Below are 21696 nucleotides of genomic sequence, written 5' to 3' on the forward strand. Positions count from 1 at the left end.
ATAATTCAAGCCTGATATATATTTCCATTTATAGATATTTTATTTTCCAGCACGTCCGGCCTAACCTTTATTAGATTAGATAAATGATAACAAACCTCCACCAGAAAATTCATCTATAACATATATTTTCCATTTATCAAAGTCTAAAGATCGATTGAGCAAAAATTAACAAGTGATTATATTATATGTTAAATAAACTTATGTCACTACTTTGCCATAAAGTGGAACTAAAATTGATCTTAAAGCATTCACTAGAAAATATAATTAAAGGAAAAAAATATTGCTAATATACTCTACAAGCCGAAAAGTTGAAAATAAATAAATAGAAGTTATCGCACACTTATGAGAATTTGTGTTTGGTTCTCATGGTCCTTTCATTATTTCCTCACTAAAAGTAATTAAACAAAAAAATAAAAAGAGAGATTAACTTAAAACAAAGAGCATAGAAGTGTGTTACACACAAGCCAACGATGGAATTATCTTTAATAAAATTAAAGTATAAATTATAGGAACCACATATTATAAATACTGAATAACATTCTATCCCTTCTAGTTTTTTATTTACTAAAAATCCCTTAAAAATGATGTTTGCGGGATACATAGCGTTGTGCACGGGATACATTAGGTTTGATACATTCCATATAGCGGGATACATAGCGTTGTGCACGGGATACATTAAGTTTGATACATTCTACATAGCGGGATACATAGCGTTGTACACGAGATACATAGCGTTTGATACATTCCACATAGCGGGATACATAGTGTTGTGCACGGGATACATGCGGGATACATATGTAAATAAGGGATTTTTGAATTTTTTGAAATAAGTAGGGATAAATGGATATTAAGGTAAGTAAAGGAGTGTAGTTAAGTAATTTGTCCAAAATAAAATAACAAGAGAGACTAGCCACTTCATAATTAATCTCTAACAATAATTAAACTTAATAATTAATCTAGTAATATTGGATGGTTTTCTACTGTTACTTTAAATACATATTTGTTAAACTGTTAGTGAAATTTTACTTTATAGTATCAATGAATTTTGTTTTTTCGATTCTGATTATTATCTTTTTATTTGTGTTTGACTATTGTATTATTTTGTTTCGTTATAATTTTTCTTCATTATATTGTGTACAGCCCTATATTTCGTATTATTTTGTTGTTATTATTACTTTCATTTATGTATTTCTCTTTTCAAACTGCTTTGATATATTTTATCTTATTCAAAGGTCTATCAGAAAAAACTTCTCTATCTTACTGTCTCCAAATTTCATTAGAATTACTGATTATGTTATTGTATTTTGTACTTTACCTTTTTTTTTAAAATAATAATTCTATCTTATAACTTTTTTTTTTCCTTTTAATATTACAGATTTATACTTCAAATTGTGAAAACTGAGGTAACAATGAAAAAAATTGATACAATTTATCCAAATGTCATATTCGAAAACATAAGCTACAATACAATAGAGTAACAGTCAAAGCTCTTACAAATCGAGAAGGCGCCATCAACTATTTTATCAAATCCAATTATTATTAGTGAACCTAACCAAAACGCCTTCATCTAGAACCAATCCAAGAATCCCAACAACAACATTGTCTTTTTTTTAAAAATCGACTTTTCAATGACCAAAATGATACTAAATCAGTACATGAAAGCATCAGCAGAAGCCATAATTGGCTGATTCACATGTAGCAAATTCCAAGGATTCAAGAAATCATCTTCACAATTAATCTCTGTTTCATCAATTGTTGAATTTGCTGAGTTGATGCAATTTATGATCTCATTTAAAGACTGTAGCCTATTACTCAACTCTGCCATTTGTGCTCTGAGAACAGAGTTCTCTGCCTCCACATTCAAATAAACCTGACTCACCATATTTATGTTACTCACAATTTGGTTATTTTGTTCCTTCAGTTGATTCACTTGAGCCATTAATTCATTCAAATGCGTCTGCTTCTTCATTCTTGATCTTCTTGCTGATTCCCTGTTCGATATCATTCTTTTACGTTTCCTTTGATCCATTAGTTGTTGCAGATCCTCTGACCCTGATGAAGAATTTCCACTAGGAGAAGCCATAATACTAGTAATTTAACGCGTTATAACTAAATAAATATCAGTAATAATAACTAAATTAGAATCAAGAAGTTTAACTTTTGTTAGCGAGGAGAAAACAGAGTATTTTCATGAGAACACGTAGAACCAGTAGAGGAAGACAACAGAGAAGGATTGGACTAAGTGAGTTCCACGACGAAGCGTTGAGTTAATTGTAAAACCAGAAAGAAGAACTTCACTGATTACTGGAGTCATGAATCTTAAAGTACATCAAAAATCAAGGCTCTATAGTTATGCATCAAAATATATGAATGAAATAGGAAGAGAAAGATAAATATTTTTGAATTTTTTGAAAACAGAGTATGAGAGAAGAACAGAGATAGAAATATTATACGAGCAGAGAAGTTTTTTTTCTCTAACATATATTGAAGAAGAAGAGGAGGAGGAAGGGGCTTTTGATAGTAATGAAGATTCATTTTATAGACTATGTTGATGGTCATTGAAATAAAGTAATGCGACCATCAATCAAATATAAAATTTAGTTTGTTTGGAAACAAGTTATCTCATGATTAATTAATATGGAATAAGTTATATAATCAATCACTATAATATAACTGATAAAATAAATAATTCAATAAATGTCTAATAGTTCCAACCAAATACAAGATAAAATAATTCTATATTTTATCCCAAAATTATTATACATTATGCCTCACGCCAAACAACTTCTAAACTTATTACGTAAAGCGTTGAAAAAGAGTGGCTTCCTATTGGTTAATCTTTTATTTTATTAAGGTAGGTGTGAGAGAAACTTGAATACATACATATTACATAACCACTTGGTTTTACTATTTGGAAGATTCTATTGCACATGGGGTTAAGTGTGTAATGTACAAAATAATTTACTATGTACTAAACATATTTTATTATGCACTCGAGTTCTCTTGTTTAAGAAAAGTGAAAAATCTCACTTCAGAATTTACCTCACGTACCATTTCAAAAAGTTGAGCTTAAAATATATATGTAGATGAATTAAGTACATTAAAGAGAATTAAGGTCACCGACAAATTTTCGTTGCCGTACGATAATATCAGACCCCTTAAGAATGGCGAAGAGGTACTCTTTATATATATATATGTCAAGATTCAACACGCATGCATCTGCATCTCAAAAACCCACCGACTTCTTCATTTTATCGAATTTTGTAGTGTTTATTTAGTCAGAGAGTGTTGGCCAAGGCACTCGACAAATACGACATGCAACTAAATAAAGTATATATGTACTATGTAATAACATGTCTTAGTTTTATATTCGAAATGGTTATGTTCAAGTGTTCCACCATTGTTTAAGAATGAAATTATCTTTGAACTATAGTTTTTAAGTTGAGTTAGTTTCAAAATTTATTGTGTTAACAGTCTTAGTCTTAGTGCACGGTCTTGGGCATGTAATATCACTTGTTAGGATAAAATGCTTACTATCATGCCAAAAGTTGTAGCTGATAGTAAATGTGCAACTTTATTTCTTAACTAAATCCAATAAGCAAGCATAATGTTCAATTATGACTCCGCCCGAGCCATCCAACCCCTCATGGACCTTTCCATAGACAGGATGTTGAGATTACCCAATATGTTCGACATTGGTTTAGACTTGAGATCTAGAATAAGTTATCCTTGTTAACAATTCACTCTCTAGTCTCTAGCATTTGACTATAGTAATTTAAATTGCTCGTCAGGAATTAGGTGCTCTTGTGTCTTAACAGAATGTACTGATTCATTGGAGTAGATATTTGTATCATAATATTCAGAACCTGAATGAACCTAAACTTTTGACAATTTCTTGGCAGCCTTATTTGAATAGTTTCTTTGTAGCCAATTATAAACTAAAATAGTATATGACTTAACTATTTTGGAGATTGGAGATTCATGTATAAGAGGCATAATATACTGCCTTATATAGCATATAAATTGAACTTAGGTGGAAGAAAAGTGTTCAACTAGTGCACCACCACAAAACAATAAAGGTTTGGTGACCTATCATTTTCTTCCCTTCTGTTTTCCTTTGTGTACATATCTTATTTTTAATTTGTGTCAGTCTCCACAACTAAAGTATCACAATAAGCATATTCGTTAATCAAGGTGTTCGATCGTCTAATTAATTGATTAATATAATCCTCTCTTTACTTACTCAATTAAACACGCTTAGAGCTAGCTATTTCTACATGTATAGTTTCTCTCATGTCCATTCATTATAAAGATTAACTAAAGACTTTTCAGTACTTAGAGTTACTTTTTTATGACGTTACCAGCTAGTCAACAACTTGAAATTTCTTAATTTTGCATATTTCCACTATAAGCATATAACGTGATATTGACTATTTGGATTGTAAATATTTCTCTTCCTTTATTTGGTATGTAAACCATTTGTTACATCAAAGTACAAGACAAGAAAGAAGATGCAAATATACCGCTTTACTATTTTAACTGTTGGTTGAAATGAAATTTCACCCTAATTACCAATAAAATTAGGTAAGGAGCAAAAAGAAAAGAAAAAACAGAACGCCGCTGCCGGGGATCGAACCCGGGTCACCCGCGTGACAGGCGGGAATACTTACCACTATACTACAACGACTTGGTTGAAATGCTAGTGTAGCTGAACATATTTATTTAGTTTTGCAGACTTTTCGAGTGCACAATTCAGCACTAATCACCACCTACTCTACTGGTGGGAAGTTGGACATTTCAAATAATTGTCACATATTTCCTGCTTACTCTTGTTTTTCGGAAACCAACTTTCTACCTCCACAGGGTAATTGTAAGGTTTGCATATATTGTACCCCACGTATGGAATATGTTATTGTTGTTGTTCCAGGCTACTCTGCAAGTGGGCCACAGGTGACTAGTCTTTATTGTAGAAGATTTGTCAAACTCTATTTGCATATGGCCCAGAGAGGCTAACTGGTCTGGCTATGTCAGCCCAATTAATATATTTGGTTAACAAAACTTGTATCAACCTTAAAGGAAAGTCTTGGGCTATTTTTTTAGTTTTTTTTTAAATTTTAGTTAAGAAAAGGGAAAAAAGAGCCTTCTTAATGTAACTTTATGAATGGAGATTAGAACAAATGCTAACAAATCTTATAATAAAATCAATTAGAGCAACTGATTTTTAGATTTCGTGATCATTTTAACTTCTAATACATGAGACTCGTAACTTTCATATTAAGCATATAGTCTTATCAGCTCGCTTTAGTAATTCTGAATGTTAATGAGCATCTAAAGAGAGAGTCGTACTTATATTTGTTCGAAGATACAACTTTTATACATTGACTGTAAATTCTTTTTGATAGTATATCTTAATTCTTAACCCATTATAACAGGTAAATTAGCTTACTTTTCATGCTACCAATATCAATTTTTATGGTCAGTTACATGTTATCTTCTAAGTAATATTTATAGTATAAAATTCTTACCGATATTCTCCAAGTTATAATGGCAGTCCACTAGCTGCATATACCATTGAATAGCACTAAGAAAAGGATCAATGAAGCCAATAACACTCAAGCTGGAAGGAAAATGGGAAGCTTAGCCCATAAATTATGTACAGCTTACAAGAAGTCTAGTCCAAGGGTCCATATGGACAGGCTAAATAGATTGCCTTATTCGGTCCTCAGCTCAATACACACCAAAAATATTTCATACGAAGGAGTAACAATCTAAAAAGTACAAGAAAAAAGGAAGCTCGGTGTACCAAGTATGCATTCCGGGACAGGATAAGGGGGGTGTGATGCAGCCGGTAGGTAGCTTACCCTGACACAAGCATCAATAATTTGATTTCATAACTCAAATCTGTGACCTATAGGTCATACGGAGACAACTTACTCTCGCTAATAATCTAAAAGTAAAGAAGATGAAATGAAGTCTCCAATTATAACCTTAAGTTATCCTCAGATTGATCACCTCCCTGCTCCAAATGTCTCACAAGTGACCACAACATCTTAACTGTGTATTTTTATCGTAGTACAGAGCAAAAAATCCCACTTACCTTTCTTTGCTTAGGTCTTCTTCTTGTGTCCCAATCGGAAGTAATATAGTACTACTACATAGACGGAAACTAGTAAAATGTGTTGATATAAGCTGCTTCAGGATGGTAATGAAAGATTTCTCTCAGCATCATCTCCCGAATCAATGGTTCTGCCATATTCTCATCAATATTCAGATTAAGAGGAAATTGAGCGGGAAGATTGCACGTTGGATCAAAAAGACTTGATAGGTAAGGGTGATAGAGAGCTTCTGTAACTGTTATTCTCTTTGAGGGATCAAAAATGAGCATTCGCTGCAGTAAGTCTATTGCTAAAGGATCAGCATGAGGGAAAAGAGAAGAAAAGTGAGCTCCTCGGGTAAAAGGAAGAGATCGGATGAATCCTTTAGCCCTTGGGTTATCAATGAAATGAAGATCAGCTTCAGGCTGGCTACCAAGGATATTGAGAATAAGTTTAAGCTGATTGAGGCACTCAGTTCCTGGGAATAGAGGCTTCCGGCCAAGAATTTCTGCAAAGATGCATCCAACAGACCAGACATCAATGGATGTTCCATAATTGTCACAGCAAAGAAGTAGCTCAGGCGCACGATACCAACGAGTTACAACATATTCAGTCATGAACTGCCCATTGTCTCTGCTAGTCCTAGCCAGTCCAAAGTCACAAATCTTTAACTCACAGTTGGCGTTCACAAGGAGATTCCCAGGTTTCAAGTCCCGGTGAAGAATATTAGCTGAATGGAGATATTTCAAGCCACGAAGGAGCTACACAAGTACACATCACATGAAAAGTGGTTGGTTAGAAAGAACACATTAGAACGATGGAGATCAAGAGGTGCAGTAATGATATCAAGCTTGCTTAATGTAGAAACAGACTTCTGATATACTGATGATTAATGCTGGCAAGAAAAAAGTAATGTCTCTAAAAGATTATAGTATACGCAAATCAGCTGGTGCAGGGGAAAATGGTCGTTAAGTATCTCAGATTAAGAAAGGAATTTTTCAATCAATTTCTATTACCTTCAATACTATTCAATTATTTACCAACTTCCTTTTGTGGAAAGTGGAACTGTTCCATTCTATAGCTGTGATGTATGATGCACAATCAAGATTAAGTGAACTTCAAAAGATAACACACCCAAGAACAATCTAGCATTAAAGCAAGGTTCATTTAGCAGAAAAAATCACAATAAACGCCGTAGTTCCAACACTATTTGTCTTCCTAGATTTTCTTCTTGTACCAGGAAATTAGAACTCCTTTGGGGTACTTTCCAGCTTAGCAATCCAAGTTTTATGAATTCTCTCACAACTTCTGAAAGTTCTACAAGACTAGTGCAGAAGGAGAATAGTTTTCTCATAAGTTAACATCTATAAGACTTCTTTGGTTACTACACAATGCACTACATGAATGTTTCTGATAAAACGTTTATATTATAATCTTTCCAGTATACTCCATTAATCTAAGGACCCAAATGAGGGAAAAAATCTGTGGAAAGGTTTCAACTGGAGCACCATTTAATTCTACCAACAGCTTGTGTACAGTAATTTTTTAATACAGTATACAGTAAAAATTGCAGAACAAGTAGAAACTACATCAATTTTTCAACCAGCAACCTCCGTAATTGCCACTTGATGATGTCCGTTACATGTCAAACGGGTCAAGCTTATTTGAACTATACGTTTCATGAAGAGAAACACACTAAAACAAGATAGAGGTGAACATACGAGTTACTTGACAGTTGATAACAAAAGGTAGCCAAAAAGAGAATGATATAGCTAGTTCAATTTTAGCAATTTGATATAATTTTACTCTTTGGTCTGCTTGCTACAAGTAAAATTGTCAAAAAGGGTAAACTTTTTGCTTAGGAAAGTAGTTTTTTCTTCTACCTCTCTTCTTCTCTTCATTTCTCCATCTAGATATCAGATAAAACTGAGAATCCTGAATGCAACCGACAGCTAAACATCGAGAAGATAAAACTCAATCAAGTGCTCAAAAACTAACCATTAAGATAGAATTAGAAAAGCATAAATGCATTATGTGTATTAAGAGCAATAAGGACAGCAAACAGAAATGGGTTCACAAGCTAGCCAATACCTGAAAAAGAAAATACTTGCAATGATCATCAGATAAAGGCTGCGGCGACTTAATGATATGATTAAGATCCGTATCCATCAACTCATAAACCAAATAGATATCCTTGAAACTATTTCTATGAATAGGCATCATCACATCCTTCAAAGCAATCACATTCTCATGCCTTATATGCCGCAATAACTTCAATTCTCTTAGAGTTCTGAGCGCATCAATTCTATTCGAAAACACGTTATTAATTTTCTTGATAGCAACTTTTTCATTTGTCTCCCTATTCACTGAGGAACAAACCACACCATAAGCTCCTCTCCCAATAGGTTTGATCGGCACGTATTTCGTATCCACTTCAAATACAGTTTGCCACATTGTGTAATAATGCTTCCCTCGTGACCTAATTCCATTCGGAGCCTCCACTTGAGTTGCCATTTCTCTGTTATTTTGCATATAACCAAAAAAAAAAAAAGATTCAATTTCTCAATACCCCAAATTTTCAATATCCAGAATTATATAATCCTAACTTCAATAAAGCAACATGTTTTGCACTCATAACTTAGAAAGCAAAGAATAAAAACAGTATACTAATAAGCAGAAAAAGGGGAAGAAGAGAATATATACTTTGTTTTGTGTTGATTCGATCTTCTTCTGATCCGCTTGTTCTTTTTTTTTTCACTATAACTTATTAAATTCAGAAATTTCCCCTTTTCTTTACCTTCAATCTTGCACCAAATTCAGAACAACTTTCTCAGTGTAAAAGCATAAGTAAACCGAAAGTATCATAAATTCCTCAACAAATTTCACTCAAAGTAGAGAAATACATAACAAAAGTTGCTTCGAATTTTGTATCAAGAAACCAAACATGGGGTTCACGCAATCAAAATTAAGCAAGAATTTAGGAATTCCATATAGTTCTTCACATCTGTAATTGATTATAAGTAATTGGTAAGCGTGAACTCAAAGCGATATTAAAATAGAAAGAAAAACAAAACAGAAAGGACAATAAAAGGGGTATTTGAGGGAAGGACGATTATCTCAAGAACACGACAGCTACCGTATATCTATAAACTACTAGTTCAGATTCATGCACAATACTTAGTATAATTTAATACTTATCGACAAATTAATTTTACTGTTATTTAATTTTCAAGAATAGGTTTCATTATTTCGTCATCCCTCACCTCTACTTAACACGATTTTCTTGGTCAAGAGTGACCAACATGTTTATTTCCTTTATAACAACTTTTCTATTACTTTCTCCTCACTTTTACTTGTCCCAGTCGAATTTGGTTTACAAAATAATACTCCACCAATCTCATATTAGTTGAAAATTATAGTAATAAAAGTAGTTATTTTATCTTAGCTATTCACCTTATTAAATCAAGAAAATATTAATTACAATTTTTTATATTATTCTTATAATTAGTTCTTTTTTAAAGTGTTCATATTTATTTGTAAAATTCTCAAAAAGTTTTTAAGAGCTAAATTAATAAAATTATCTTCTTATCTATGATTTCTTAAATAACGTATAAAACGAAAAGTGATCATTAAATATGAAACGAAGGAGTAATTGACATTATTTTATTAAACTTGCCTTGCTTATTGATGTTTTAGGTCTAAAAAGGTGATTTGAGGAATAAACAGTAGATGCTCGGTAAAACATAAAAAAAAAAAAAATGGAAAAATTATCTAAATATACAAAAAAAAAATTAAAAAATTACAAATAATAATACTTTTTTTTTTACATATAATTAGTTCTTATCATATGAGATTTGTGTAAAAATTCCAAAAAATAATAATACTTTTTTTTTTTACAAAAAATGAAAAATTATTTTTTCATCAAGGAACAAGTAAAAGTAAACCGATATAGTACATAATTTTTTTAAAATAGAAGGATACTAATCTATATATAATATAAAAGAGAAACATAGACAAGGTGATGTGACACCTCTCTATGACCTCCATTCTTTTTTCTCCTTTTTTAAGATTTTTTTTCTTAATTCTTTTCATTAAATATTTTATTTATTAAATAAAAAAAACAATCATATTTACTATTCTAATTTAATCTATTGAGTTACAAAAAACCTCCATCTATTCATATTCTCTACTTAAATAAATGTCTCTTCAACTTATTCTTGTGGATTATCAAATCTATAAATTACAATCATCCATGGAGAGGTTGAATATTCATTTTTCATTTTTCTCATTCTTTCTTTCCATTATTGTAGTTTTTTTTCTCATTCTTTCTTTCTATTAGTGTAGTTTTTTTCTCATTATTTCTTTCTAATAGTGTCGTTTTTTTTTTCTCTTTTAAAAAAATAAAAATTATTCTTCATCTTTTTCATAAGAAATCATAGAAAAGATAGTGACATGATGTGTTCTTTACTTTGATGAAGATCAAAGATATATTCTTCAAAGATTCATTATAAAGAGATGTTCACATTAATTTAGTACAAGATCATCAAAATGAAAGATTCATCAAGATAGACGATCATATTAGTATAAAGTTTGAATGCTTCCAATTATTTAAAGATTCATTAATGTATTGTTTTGATTTCAATATTCTAAAATTTTTCCATGCTTGAAAGTATATTATCTATGATACATTTCTTATAGCTATTACATATTGTTGTACTTAAAAATCTCATAGAGAAATGAAGTTGCACCTCTATTTGGCCAAAGATTCTATTTATCTTTTTTTCCACAATTTTTCATATTTTCTTATTTACTTATTATTGTACAAAAAATAAATATATCAATTACTACTCCTCTATTTATTGTTATACTTAAATGTCAGAAAAATTATTTACACTCATTATTATTCTTTGTTACAAAAAATTAAAAGTCTCAATATTTACTATTTTAATATTTCAAGATATTTGTCTAATTTTTTTATTGTATTTTTTTTCCTCTTTCACTTTTGTTAAACACATTGGAGTAGTACAAAAAGAGAAGAAGTTGATTTGCTTGCTTTCCTAATAAAACTTAAACACCCAACAAATGTTGAATAGTTCATGAGTTTTTTCTGGTCTTCATTATTTTATTTTTTCCTTCTTTTATTTATTTTAAAATTCTTATCTCCATAACTTATACCTAATTGAACTTTTACTTTAACTAATATTATTAACTCTTTTTCTTTAAATTTTTATATTCATAACCTCCAACTATTTAATTTCAAAATTTAAGATACCTTATTATATTAATTTCTTCAATTTTGTCTATATAAATTGAATTTTTTTTTCATTAGATTCTTACTCAAGATTATTATTTTTATTCCATATTTGAACTAGTGATATTCTATATTATTGTTATAGTATCAGAGTTATACTTTAGTTTGACTCCATGAAAAGGCTCTTGGATATGGATAGAAGGGGTGCCTAATAAAAACTCAAAAATAATTGCATTGATTATATGATTTTTAATCATCTTTTTTTTTTGTGATTAAGGACTTGACAAAATTGTGTTGTTATTTTTCTCTTTTTACTTACTTTTTCATATGTTCTCTCTCTCTCTATATATTTTTAAAATTTTAGGTTCTTATAAATTTTTAAATTTTACTAAATTACATTTTTATTTAGGCTCAAATTAGTTATTTGTAACTTTATTAGAACACAACTAACTATGCTAATAGACGTTTTAATTTAATTACTCATGGCTCAAAAAAATACATATTAAGTTTTGAAATACGAAATTATTAGATATTTCTTATGGTGAAGAACCATTTAAATTTGTTCATTTCTTCTACTTCTAATGAATCACCATAATAATATAAGATATCTACGAAAAATTAGCAATAGAGATTTATTTAGATGATAATGAAAAATAAAGAATGATAATTATTTAAATGATGATAATAAGAGAAAAAACAAGGACAAAGAAAGGATTAAATATCGAAGAAGAAATAAAATAGAAATATTTATTTCTATTTTCTCCTATTTTTAGGTTCATCATTTATTTTTTCGAACTAAAGGAAGATTCATCAGATAGTAAATTTATCATTTGACAAAAATAAGAAAAAAAAATCAAGTCCTTAAATAAGTTTATCCGAATTTTATGTATTAACATCATAATATATGAATTTTTATCTTAATAAATCAGTCTTTTATTTTTGAAAAACATTTGATAATAAAAATGTATTTCACTTAAGCTCTAATTCTACAAAAAATTTTGTATTGTGATTTTATCATTTTTCTTATTTCTATAATTGATTTTTTTATTTTTGTGTCATAATTATTTTTTAAAATAAACTTACATATTTCATAACTGCGCGAAGCGCGGCCAAATTTCCTAGTAAATAATAATATTGAAATTTTATTTGTTGATGCGGTAATTGCTCTCTCAGATTTACTTCTTTAAAGTATTTTAATATGTTTTACTATCATTAATATTATATAATAATTAATGTCAAACTTTAATATATATATTTTTAATATACTATTGGATTTTAAATTATGATGTAGTAATATTCTCTTCATTAACTAACTTATCAATATTGTCTTTGATATTGTGTTTCAGTATCACTAATATTAAACAAATCAATTTTAATATTTTAAAACTTTATATTCGGTTGAATATATTGCTACATAAAACACGATTAGATGGACGGGTGCATTATTGGATAAATTTACAATTATAATTTAAATAGTCGGTGTTGTGAAATTTTAAAGTTTAATTTGCATTATTTACTATTACATTATTTAATTTGGATAAAATCAGTTAGGTGAGACTTTTAAGCCGTTAAGCAACTCTAAATCTACGTGGAGTCTAATGAGAAATGTCAATCTTTCTGTTAGTTATTATTTCTACTTTTTTTCGAATTTACTTCTTAAATTTTAACTTCACACTTATTAAAATAATAATAATAATAATTAATATAGTCAGTTTATTATTTTATCCATATTAATTGATAGGATATCAATTATTTACTCACTATATTTTCCAAAGACATTAACTCAGTATAAATAAATTGAAAAGGAAAAAAAATCTTAATTTATTGAAAATAATAACTAAAAATTAAATTAAGAAATATTTAACGAATAAAAGTGAACCAAGGGAGTACTTCCTCCGTTCCTATTTATATGTCACCATTTTGATTTCATGTGCATTAGAAAATTAAGTAAGTTTATTATTCTACCCTTATTTAATTTTTTAAGGTCAACTTTTCAATCAATGAATATGAATTCATTTATTTTGATTATTTAATTTGACCAAAGAGTATGAATTTTCACTTAGTTTTTCTATGTTGGTCAAATATATATTTTCAAGACTAATAACTCACAAGGGTAAAATAGAAAGAATATTATAATTTATACATTAATTTTATAAAATGACAAGTATTATGAACTAATTATTTATAGTAAAGATGACATATTATATAAAAAAGAAAGGAAAGAGTATCAATTATCATACTGTTGAAGAAATGAAGGATATGCTTTTGGCCGGAAAATGCCAACTTTAATTGAATAAAACGTTTGGTTTGTGGAAAATAAATGTGGATGTTTGAATAAAAAGTGGGGAGACATTCCATAATGGGAGAATGTGCTAATAGCGGTGCCTTAAGCAATGGGCCATTCTACGTCGATATGACCCAACCAACCCTTGTTTCGGGGAAGCGGGTTCAGCTTAATTTTTTTTTTTTGATATTTGATATTTATATTTAAATATAATTAATTCAGATTTTGGTATTATAATGCTCAATTTAAGAGGCAGCACTTTTAAAATAATAGAGTACTTTTTTAATTTTGAAACTCAAATTTGAAATCTTTAATTAAAAATGAAATATCTAAATCATTGCATCACAATGTTGGTGATCCAACTAGCCCTTAGGCGGCCGATGCCTTCTACTTGCAGTCCCTACTGTGGCCTCCAACTCATTTGTTTATTTGTTATTATATTATACTTACTCTGTCACATTTTATGTATTTTTATTTGGTCGAATATTTACGTAAAATATAGAATAAAATTTAATTTTATAATTTTAAATATAAAAAATGGATTTTATAATTTTAAACATAATATATCATTTCTATCAGATAATGTTATTAAAGACAAAATATGAATATTAAAACTAAAAATTGATTTTAACATAGAAATGTGATATTTTTATTTTAAAGTTGATTTAAAAGGCACTGTATCTATTCCCTAGTGTGTAGGGCATATAGTTAGGTAAGGTAGACCATCATATTTTTCATTTTTGTGAGGATTGAACACTTGAGTAGTTTGTGTGAATAATCAATTGTTTTGTAGATTTCAGTGGAATTATTTACATGAGAGGAGTAGTCATATAATGTACATAAAAGTCTCAAGAAGCATCACCCAAAATGGAAACTTGTCAATTAGATCTAATTAAACAGTAGTCACATGTAGTTTGTAACTTCACCAAGAAATTAAAATTGTGACTTTTCACAATTAATCTAAAAGTCATTATTGATATCTTAATTGGACAGATATACATCTTACGTAATCTTTGTTTTCACAACCACATAACATACATGTGTTAGTGTTATCAAAGATGGATCATGTTATTATTCATCAAATGGAAAAGTACAAGCGTAGTAAATATAAGTCACAAGAAAGATTAGTTACGAAGCAAAAAATATAAGGAAATCTCTAAAACCATCCTTTTATATTTTACTCAAATCGTTTTTATAAGAAGAGAAATAAAAAGTAAGTCATCTTAATTAGTTAGTTCTAATTTTTGAACTCCTTCACTTTAGTACCAGTATTGGTTACGTGAGACACATGATTAAAATTTCTAGCGGTACTTCAGCAGTTAATTTGGAGTATAGTTCATTAATATATATAATCATCAATATATTGGTGTGAGTTGGTTCATTTTATTTTGCAAATTGATTTTCTTTTTGGGCAGCTGATAGCTTTCCATCATGAGTTGACTAATGACTACAATCGAACCAATATTAAAACTAGTCCAGAAAATCAGCCTAAATTCATTTAACAGAGATAAGATTAGGACTGCTGTAATTTGTTTTGAGCTTTCAATTCAACTTTGTAATAAATAATGAATGTATAAATAATATAAACAAAAAAATCTGGTCTTGATAAGTTTTACTCGGTGCACACCTAAATTTTACTTTAATCTAATTACCTTTTCAAGAGGTGTAATTAGACCAATGTAAAGTTTAGGTGTGCACTGAATAAAACTCGTCGAGTTCATGGAGATTTTGATGATCTATTCGACCAATAAAAAAATGACAACGTATATAGTAGGAATTAAGTAGGTCTAGTGAAAAGTATGTGTAACGTAACTCTACTCAATTGTGTATTTCTACCTTACAACTAGATGTAGAAAAGTAGGACAATTAATTCTTCATTCAATTTTGGTAAAATGCTATTATATGACTTTCCCACGGAAAATGTAGTTCAACTGACACTAAGCTAATTTCTTATTCAATTAGATGCCGGCCTATTACTCTTTATTATTGAGATTGAGATAGCATAGAGACCAGCCAACCACTGCTTAATGGATATCTACACTAATCTGATATAGAAATAAACTTCGGGCCTAACTCAATCCAAAAGTTAAGTTAGTTCAAAGGAAGGATTTATTCAAGATTATATAAGGAGATCAAGTAATTCATACTCGTGACGGTCTGATCTTTGAATAAATTTGTAAGTAATCAACAAGTTGTAATTGTTAATGAATTCATTATTGGAGTACCATTTTCAACAAATTTGACCCAAATACAACAAGAAATTCTCGATTATATAGAATCCTTTTAAAAAAGTAAAAATGGATGAAATGGTAATATTGTTTCCATGACACTTGACTTGAAAAAATAATTAGAACGTAAATTTCATGTCGAAAATAATAAAAAGGTTTTATGAGGATTTAATATCTTATAAATCATAAATAGTGAAAAAGTGACTAATTGATAAAAAAAAATCGAGATTGTGGCTGCTGGGATTCGAGCCCAGGTCTCCACGGCCACAACGTGGAATTCTTACCACTAAACTACAGCCACTTAGTGATAATGAATCTGAATTTAATTTATAATTTAATATCCGAAAAATTCAGTCACTTAATAAACAATGAATATCGTAATAAACCATTTAAATTAGTTCTACAACTTGGAACATATAAAGTAAGAAAAATATATTAGTTACTTATAGGATTAAGACAAGTTTAAATAAATTAGAAATTCGAGGACATTATTATGTTTGATGAGAAGAAGCTGAAAATGAAAATTAAAGAGATGTAGCTCTGAAACATTTGCTAGTACTAGACGTGGGTGACAAAAGTGAATGGATAATGATTGTAATAGCTACAGTATTTGCATTATTCAAGCACTCCAATGATTGTTGAATATATTACTCCTTTTTGTATTTAAATAAAATAATAATCATAGTGCGTCCAACTAGGATTCCATTTCTTCTCTACAACCCCAAGGGAATTTAGAACACACTATATATAATATATACTATATATCTATATTACTGGGATTTCTTTCTTATTTAGCAAAGCATAAACTTTTCACAAAAGATTAAAAAAAGTAGAAAAGATTCTTGGTCATTCCCAATGCCTCATATGATTGGATGCTTAAACATATATATATATATTCTATATTGCATTATCGATCGCAGGAATATTTTCTTTGGATTCTATAATATAGGAATTAGGAGCATGTACATTATGTATTTCCGCTAGAAAGTTGTGGGGCTATAATATATTATGAACTTCATCAAATAACTCATGAACATGTTTCTTGATTCTATTTATTTTAGTTTACACTAGAATTTTTCAGCACAATATGCGGGATATCTATCTGAATCAATAATTCTATCCACCTTATTGTGTTTGATTTAATTTGTACTTTTTCTTAATTTGAATATACACCTATTTTTATCTCTTAAAATACTTTTAAAAAGTAGAGGGCCGGGGGTTGTTCAACAATGAGGCCAATTGAGAAGAAGCCAAAATATAGAGGACAAAAAATGGGCCATAATTTCATATTTAGTTAATTGATTATTCGCTATACCTTTTTATCTAACGTTTGCCTTTGGTGGGTACTTGATTTTGGACTCTGGCTCTTTATGTTAACACGCCTTCAATAATACCTTACTTTTTCCCTAAAATAATCCTATCATAAATTTCTTGCTATGCATATACATATAAGATATAACTATCAAAAAGTCCGGGTAGATGGGGTGGACTATATATTATTGATGGAATTGTGAAATCAATTCTTATTTCACGCCCTCGATAGATACACCATCTAAAATACAATAGAAACCTCGATTAATTGTGAGTTAATGTTTGTTTCATGTCTTGAAGAAAAATGGGATAAGTACCGCCAAATCAATAGTTATGATATTGCTCTTCTTTCCCATCTTCGTTAGGGAGATATGCACCTTTTGTTGGTTTTAATCATTTCCAACTTTAATGAATAGACCTTATATGTCACTATAAAGGGTCTATTAATCGATTCAAATCCATAAACTATTTAAGAGTTTGTTTCAGTTTAGTAACGTGTTATCAATAAAACATGTGTTTAGACAAGGAATCATGCCATCAAAATGGCTTGGTACATATGTTCGTGTAACATGAAACAAACTTTTAGGTCGGCAGAACACCTTTCCTAGAAGTTTTTCTTTTTTTAAAAAAAAAAATTCAATAAGTTGAAGCATAGGTTGACTTCGTATTTAGAAATTACAATTAAGAAGCCCTATATGTGAAAAACAAGCTCGAATAAAACAGTATGAGATCGATTGAACTACGAGAAACGAAGACATACAGATTTCCGTTCGAAAGACAAAATGACAAAAAAAATTCTTGCATTGTTACTAAACTTCATCAAACCTATCCGTTATTGAGTAAAAAAATATGTCATGCCATTAAGATTATAGAGAGTGGATAGGAAAAAGGATACATTAACTTCGAATAAAGACATTTGCCATCTATATGAAATGTGGGGAATACGACTTGATCCAGTACTAGTTTAACTAGGCACACTATCATTGCTTAATTTTTAAGCAATTACAACCAAAAAAAACTAAGCAATTAATTACTGCAATAATATGCAAGCATAAACTAGTACTGTTAATTAATATTGGTAGCCGTAACAATTTTCTAGTGACATAATTATAATTAGGACGACTACATATCAATACATGCATCATTCAAACTCAATTCATTAGATGGAGTACTTAGAAGTGGTTTTCATCTACTTAAATTATATTGGACAATCATCACTTTATTTGAATTGAGTTAAACCCATAAAATTATTTTCTTAACATGGTATCCTTATGAGCTATATATCTTCTGGATTTGAGTTATGCTGAAAATTCATTTTCCAAACATTTAATGTTGGGATTGTTATAAAACTTTTCCTTAGAGAAAACAAAAAAAAAGAGGAACATATCTTAGTTAATCAAAGATATTTTTGTTCAATTTCGTATAATTTAAGGGCAGTTTTGATCCTTTTTTCGTTTAATTTTTGGACAAGGAATATGTCTATATATATATATATATATATATATATATAAATGGAGTATATATATGTACATCATATTTACATCACTTTCCACCATATATATAAAGGTTAGTTTGCTTAGCTTCTAAACTTATAATTGCACATGTTTTCTGAGATTGCCATCATTGAATAGCCTGCTAGCAAAAATGAATAGGGACATACACTCATCTCAGTGCACATTAATTCTCTTCTATTCCTTTGTCTCTCTTGTGTTTATTATGTAATTCCCTTCAAATCTCTCTCTTCCTAACTAAACCGACCATGCGTGCAAATATACGTTCTACAAAGTTTATACTAGCCTTGAGAAAAAACTAAATTAAACCTAGTCATTCAACAACTTTTTTTTTGTCTTTCCCTTAATTGAATCATATTCTAGATTTGGCCATGGATTCTACGAATCTTTATAATCATCATCAACTTCAACAGCTTGCTGGATATCCCTTTTTCAGTTCTGGAGTTTCAACTATACATGATTGGAACTCGAGCATCACCTCGTAAGTTGTTAATTTATTAATATGTGTCTTTCCATCTTCTTTGCTTTGAGTATGATCAAGTCTTATTGATTAATCAATGAACGAAAGATTTTGGTTACTCAGAATAATTTGTAGGTTCAATTCCTACAGGAGGCAAGTCAAATAATTCACATGTAACAAGTTTTACTTGAACTGCTTTAATGGTAGTAGTCTTCACTATTTTTGTTGCCTTTCACTCGTAAGAAGTGGACTCTAGAGGTCCTGAATTTTAGGGTTTATTGGTCTCATCTGTAATATTACTCCAGGGAAGAAGAATATTACTACAAGCTAGGACACATGAAAAGGATCCAGTCAGAAGAGCTCATGTGGAAAAGAGGCATCGATACATCTCCATTAATGAACACCTCAATGTTCCACCACGACGGACATCATGAATCATCCAACGATCAGCTGGATGATAAAAATAACAAGGCCAGTGGCTACATAATATCCAATGATTATTTCCTCAAAATGAAAGATATGAATGGTTTGATCAGTAACAACATGTTCAAAGAAAGTTACTTTGAAAACGAACAACAACATGCTTTTGATCTGAACGAGAATCTTCTGTCCGAAGATTCGTTCATGAACAATGCTAATAAAACTAGCATTGCTTTTTCCGGTTTAGGTGCAAATTTCTCAACTACTCATAATATGGAAAATTCAGATTTCCAGGGATTGAAGTTAGCATTTAATGGACTAACTTTCAAGAACAATATGAGTGGCCATGATAGTAATACTAATTGCTTCTCTACAGACAGGATGTCTTCGGGTTTTCTACAACAATTAGCCCATACTCCATCATCCAACAAAGTAAGGACCTTCTTGCTTAATTCTTTTTTCTTACTTCAATTTCTCCAGTAACTTTGCTGCTAATTATTTACCTTCACTAATATATAATGGTCTTAATTAATTAAATTGCTTTCACCAGATCACATCAAATGTTAGGAAGAACAATATTGGAGTCTCTTCAAAAGCAAAGAGATGTAATTATTCTGCTGAAGATGAAGCTACTCCATGTCAAGAAGCATCAAAGAAGCCTCGAGTTACATCGCAATCTCCAAGCACATTAATGCTTAAGGTGAAAAAGGAATTTAGAGGAAAGAAATTGAAGTTATATATATAATTAAAATTCCCACATAACAATCAAAAAATTCTTATCAAAGTCGTTATAGATATATGTTGAAGTGTGTAACCGTCTCATTTAAAAAGTTGGAAGTTGTTAGTTGCATGATCTCGAGATAAATTAGATGTTGTTTTGAAGCAGGTTAGAAAGGAAAAACTAGGAGACAGGATTTCAGCTCTACACAGATTAGTGGCACCTTTCGGCAAGGTATATACTCCATTATATTAAATAGTACATATCATCAGAATATATCCACTAAAACGCAAAAACTGGCTGAAGGAGAGTAACAGTTGTATTATTTTAATGTTTGTACCTTGCTGATTTTTTCTTTCTTTTCTCTCACAATGATCGATATATGCAGACTGATACTGCATCAGTATTAACAGAAGCCATTGGCTATATTCAGTTCCTTCAGGACCAAATACTTGTAAGTGGTAACATACTCATTCTGCTTTATTAATTTCCTATTGAATTCATCTTGATGTTCGTTTTCCTGGAAAAGGATAATTCATATAAAAAAATCCCTTATAATTATGCAGACATTGAGCATGCCTTATACGAAATCAACTGAAAGGAAGCTCCATCACATAAATCTAAAGGTAAGTGAGAAATTAATGTGTTAAAATATACAGGAATAATTTCAAAGACCGGACCTCATGTTTTGAGCTATATATATTGCATACTTCCCTTGTATTAAATATTAGGTATATTTACCAATATATACTATCCGGCCATCTAGTTTACTAAACATGAGTACTGAAGTATATATGGTGCGTATAAGTATTGTTGATTATATATATAGATAGATATATGTCCATATATGAATAGTATATGTATATTAGTACGAAGTATACACTATGGATATATTTTGTAAACTAAATGATCCAAAGGTATTGGGCTGTAATTTTCTCTGAATCTTCTGTTTTTCATAACTAGGGTAACAAAACTGTATAATTATAACTTTAAATGGACGAAACCTGACATGTATTTTGGGATAGAGGGAGTAGCGTTATAACTGAGTGACTTAATTGTATAAATAATTATACATGTTAGTGCATTAAATTACATAGCAACTGTATAGTTGAATAATTTTCTGAAAGCAAATTTTCATTTGGTGTTTGGTGTAACAGGATTCGAGCATACAGGCAGTGCTAGATCTAGAGAGTAGAGGATTATGTCTTGTGCCAACATCTTTTTCTTCTTACATCTCTCCGTCCTGTGATTGAGAAACGTTGGACAACTACTCCATTAATTATAACTTTCGTGGAAGCATATGGTGGGTAGGATAAATTGTACAGTTACTGTGACTTTTCATGCCCAAATTAAAGTCATGCAGATAATGTTTATCGCGACATACTATATCTATTAATAATCGCTTAGAGATTAATAGC

The 21696-nt window shown here is 29.9% G+C and overlaps 3 protein-coding genes and 2 non-coding genes across 6 annotated transcripts; 1 reads left to right on the forward strand and 4 right to left on the reverse strand.

Annotated features, from left to right (window-relative positions):
* Positions 1-1493: 1493 nt before the first annotated feature.
* LOC125822158 (bZIP transcription factor 11-like) lies at positions 1494-2433 on the reverse strand. The gene has a single exon (XM_049501537.1). It carries the CDS (start codon positions 2081-2083, stop codon positions 1649-1651), a length of 435 nt encoding a protein of 144 aa, XP_049357494.1. The 5' UTR covers positions 2084-2433; the 3' UTR covers positions 1494-1648.
* Positions 2434-4615: 2182 nt separating this feature from the next.
* TRNAD-GUC (transfer RNA aspartic acid (anticodon GUC)) lies at positions 4616-4687 on the reverse strand. Its single transcript has one exon. It is a non-coding gene; the product is annotated as a tRNA-Asp (tRNA).
* Positions 4688-5618: 931 nt separating this feature from the next.
* On the reverse strand, positions 5619-9388 carry LOC125822276 (mitogen-activated protein kinase 7-like). 2 transcript variants are annotated; one of them, XM_049501664.1, is made up of 3 exons: positions 9359-9388; positions 8187-8613; positions 5619-6856 (listed from the first exon to the last, which is right to left on the reverse strand). In XM_049501664.1, the coding sequence occupies exons 2-3, from the start codon at positions 8607-8609 to the stop codon at positions 6167-6169; spliced, it is 1113 nt and encodes a 370-aa protein (XP_049357621.1). In that variant the 5' UTR covers positions 8610-8613; positions 9359-9388; the 3' UTR covers positions 5619-6166. The 2 variants fall into 2 exon arrangements, with proteins under 2 accessions (XP_049357621.1, XP_049357620.1); XM_049501663.1 differs by lacking the exon at positions 9359-9388 and adding an exon at positions 8799-9260.
* A 6699-nt stretch (positions 9389-16087) lies between these two features.
* Positions 16088-16159, reverse strand: TRNAH-GUG (transfer RNA histidin (anticodon GUG)). The gene has a single exon. It is a non-coding gene; the product is annotated as a tRNA-His (tRNA).
* A 2871-nt stretch (positions 16160-19030) lies between these two features.
* LOC125822295 (transcription factor bHLH110-like) lies at positions 19031-21552 on the forward strand. Its single transcript, XM_049501683.1, has 7 exons — positions 19031-19161; positions 19446-19992; positions 20111-20260; positions 20447-20512; positions 20667-20732; positions 20845-20904; positions 21436-21552. The coding sequence occupies exons 1-7, from the start codon at positions 19052-19054 to the stop codon at positions 21529-21531; spliced, it is 1095 nt and encodes a 364-aa protein (XP_049357640.1). The 5' UTR covers positions 19031-19051; the 3' UTR covers positions 21532-21552.
* Positions 21553-21696: the final 144 nt, after the last annotated feature.

Source organism: Solanum verrucosum, unplaced genomic scaffold, assembly GCF_900185275.1.
Source record: "Solanum verrucosum unplaced genomic scaffold, falcon-dt-bn FXZP01000103.1, whole genome shotgun sequence".
Taxonomy (NCBI): Eukaryota; Viridiplantae; Streptophyta; class Magnoliopsida; order Solanales; family Solanaceae; genus Solanum; species Solanum verrucosum.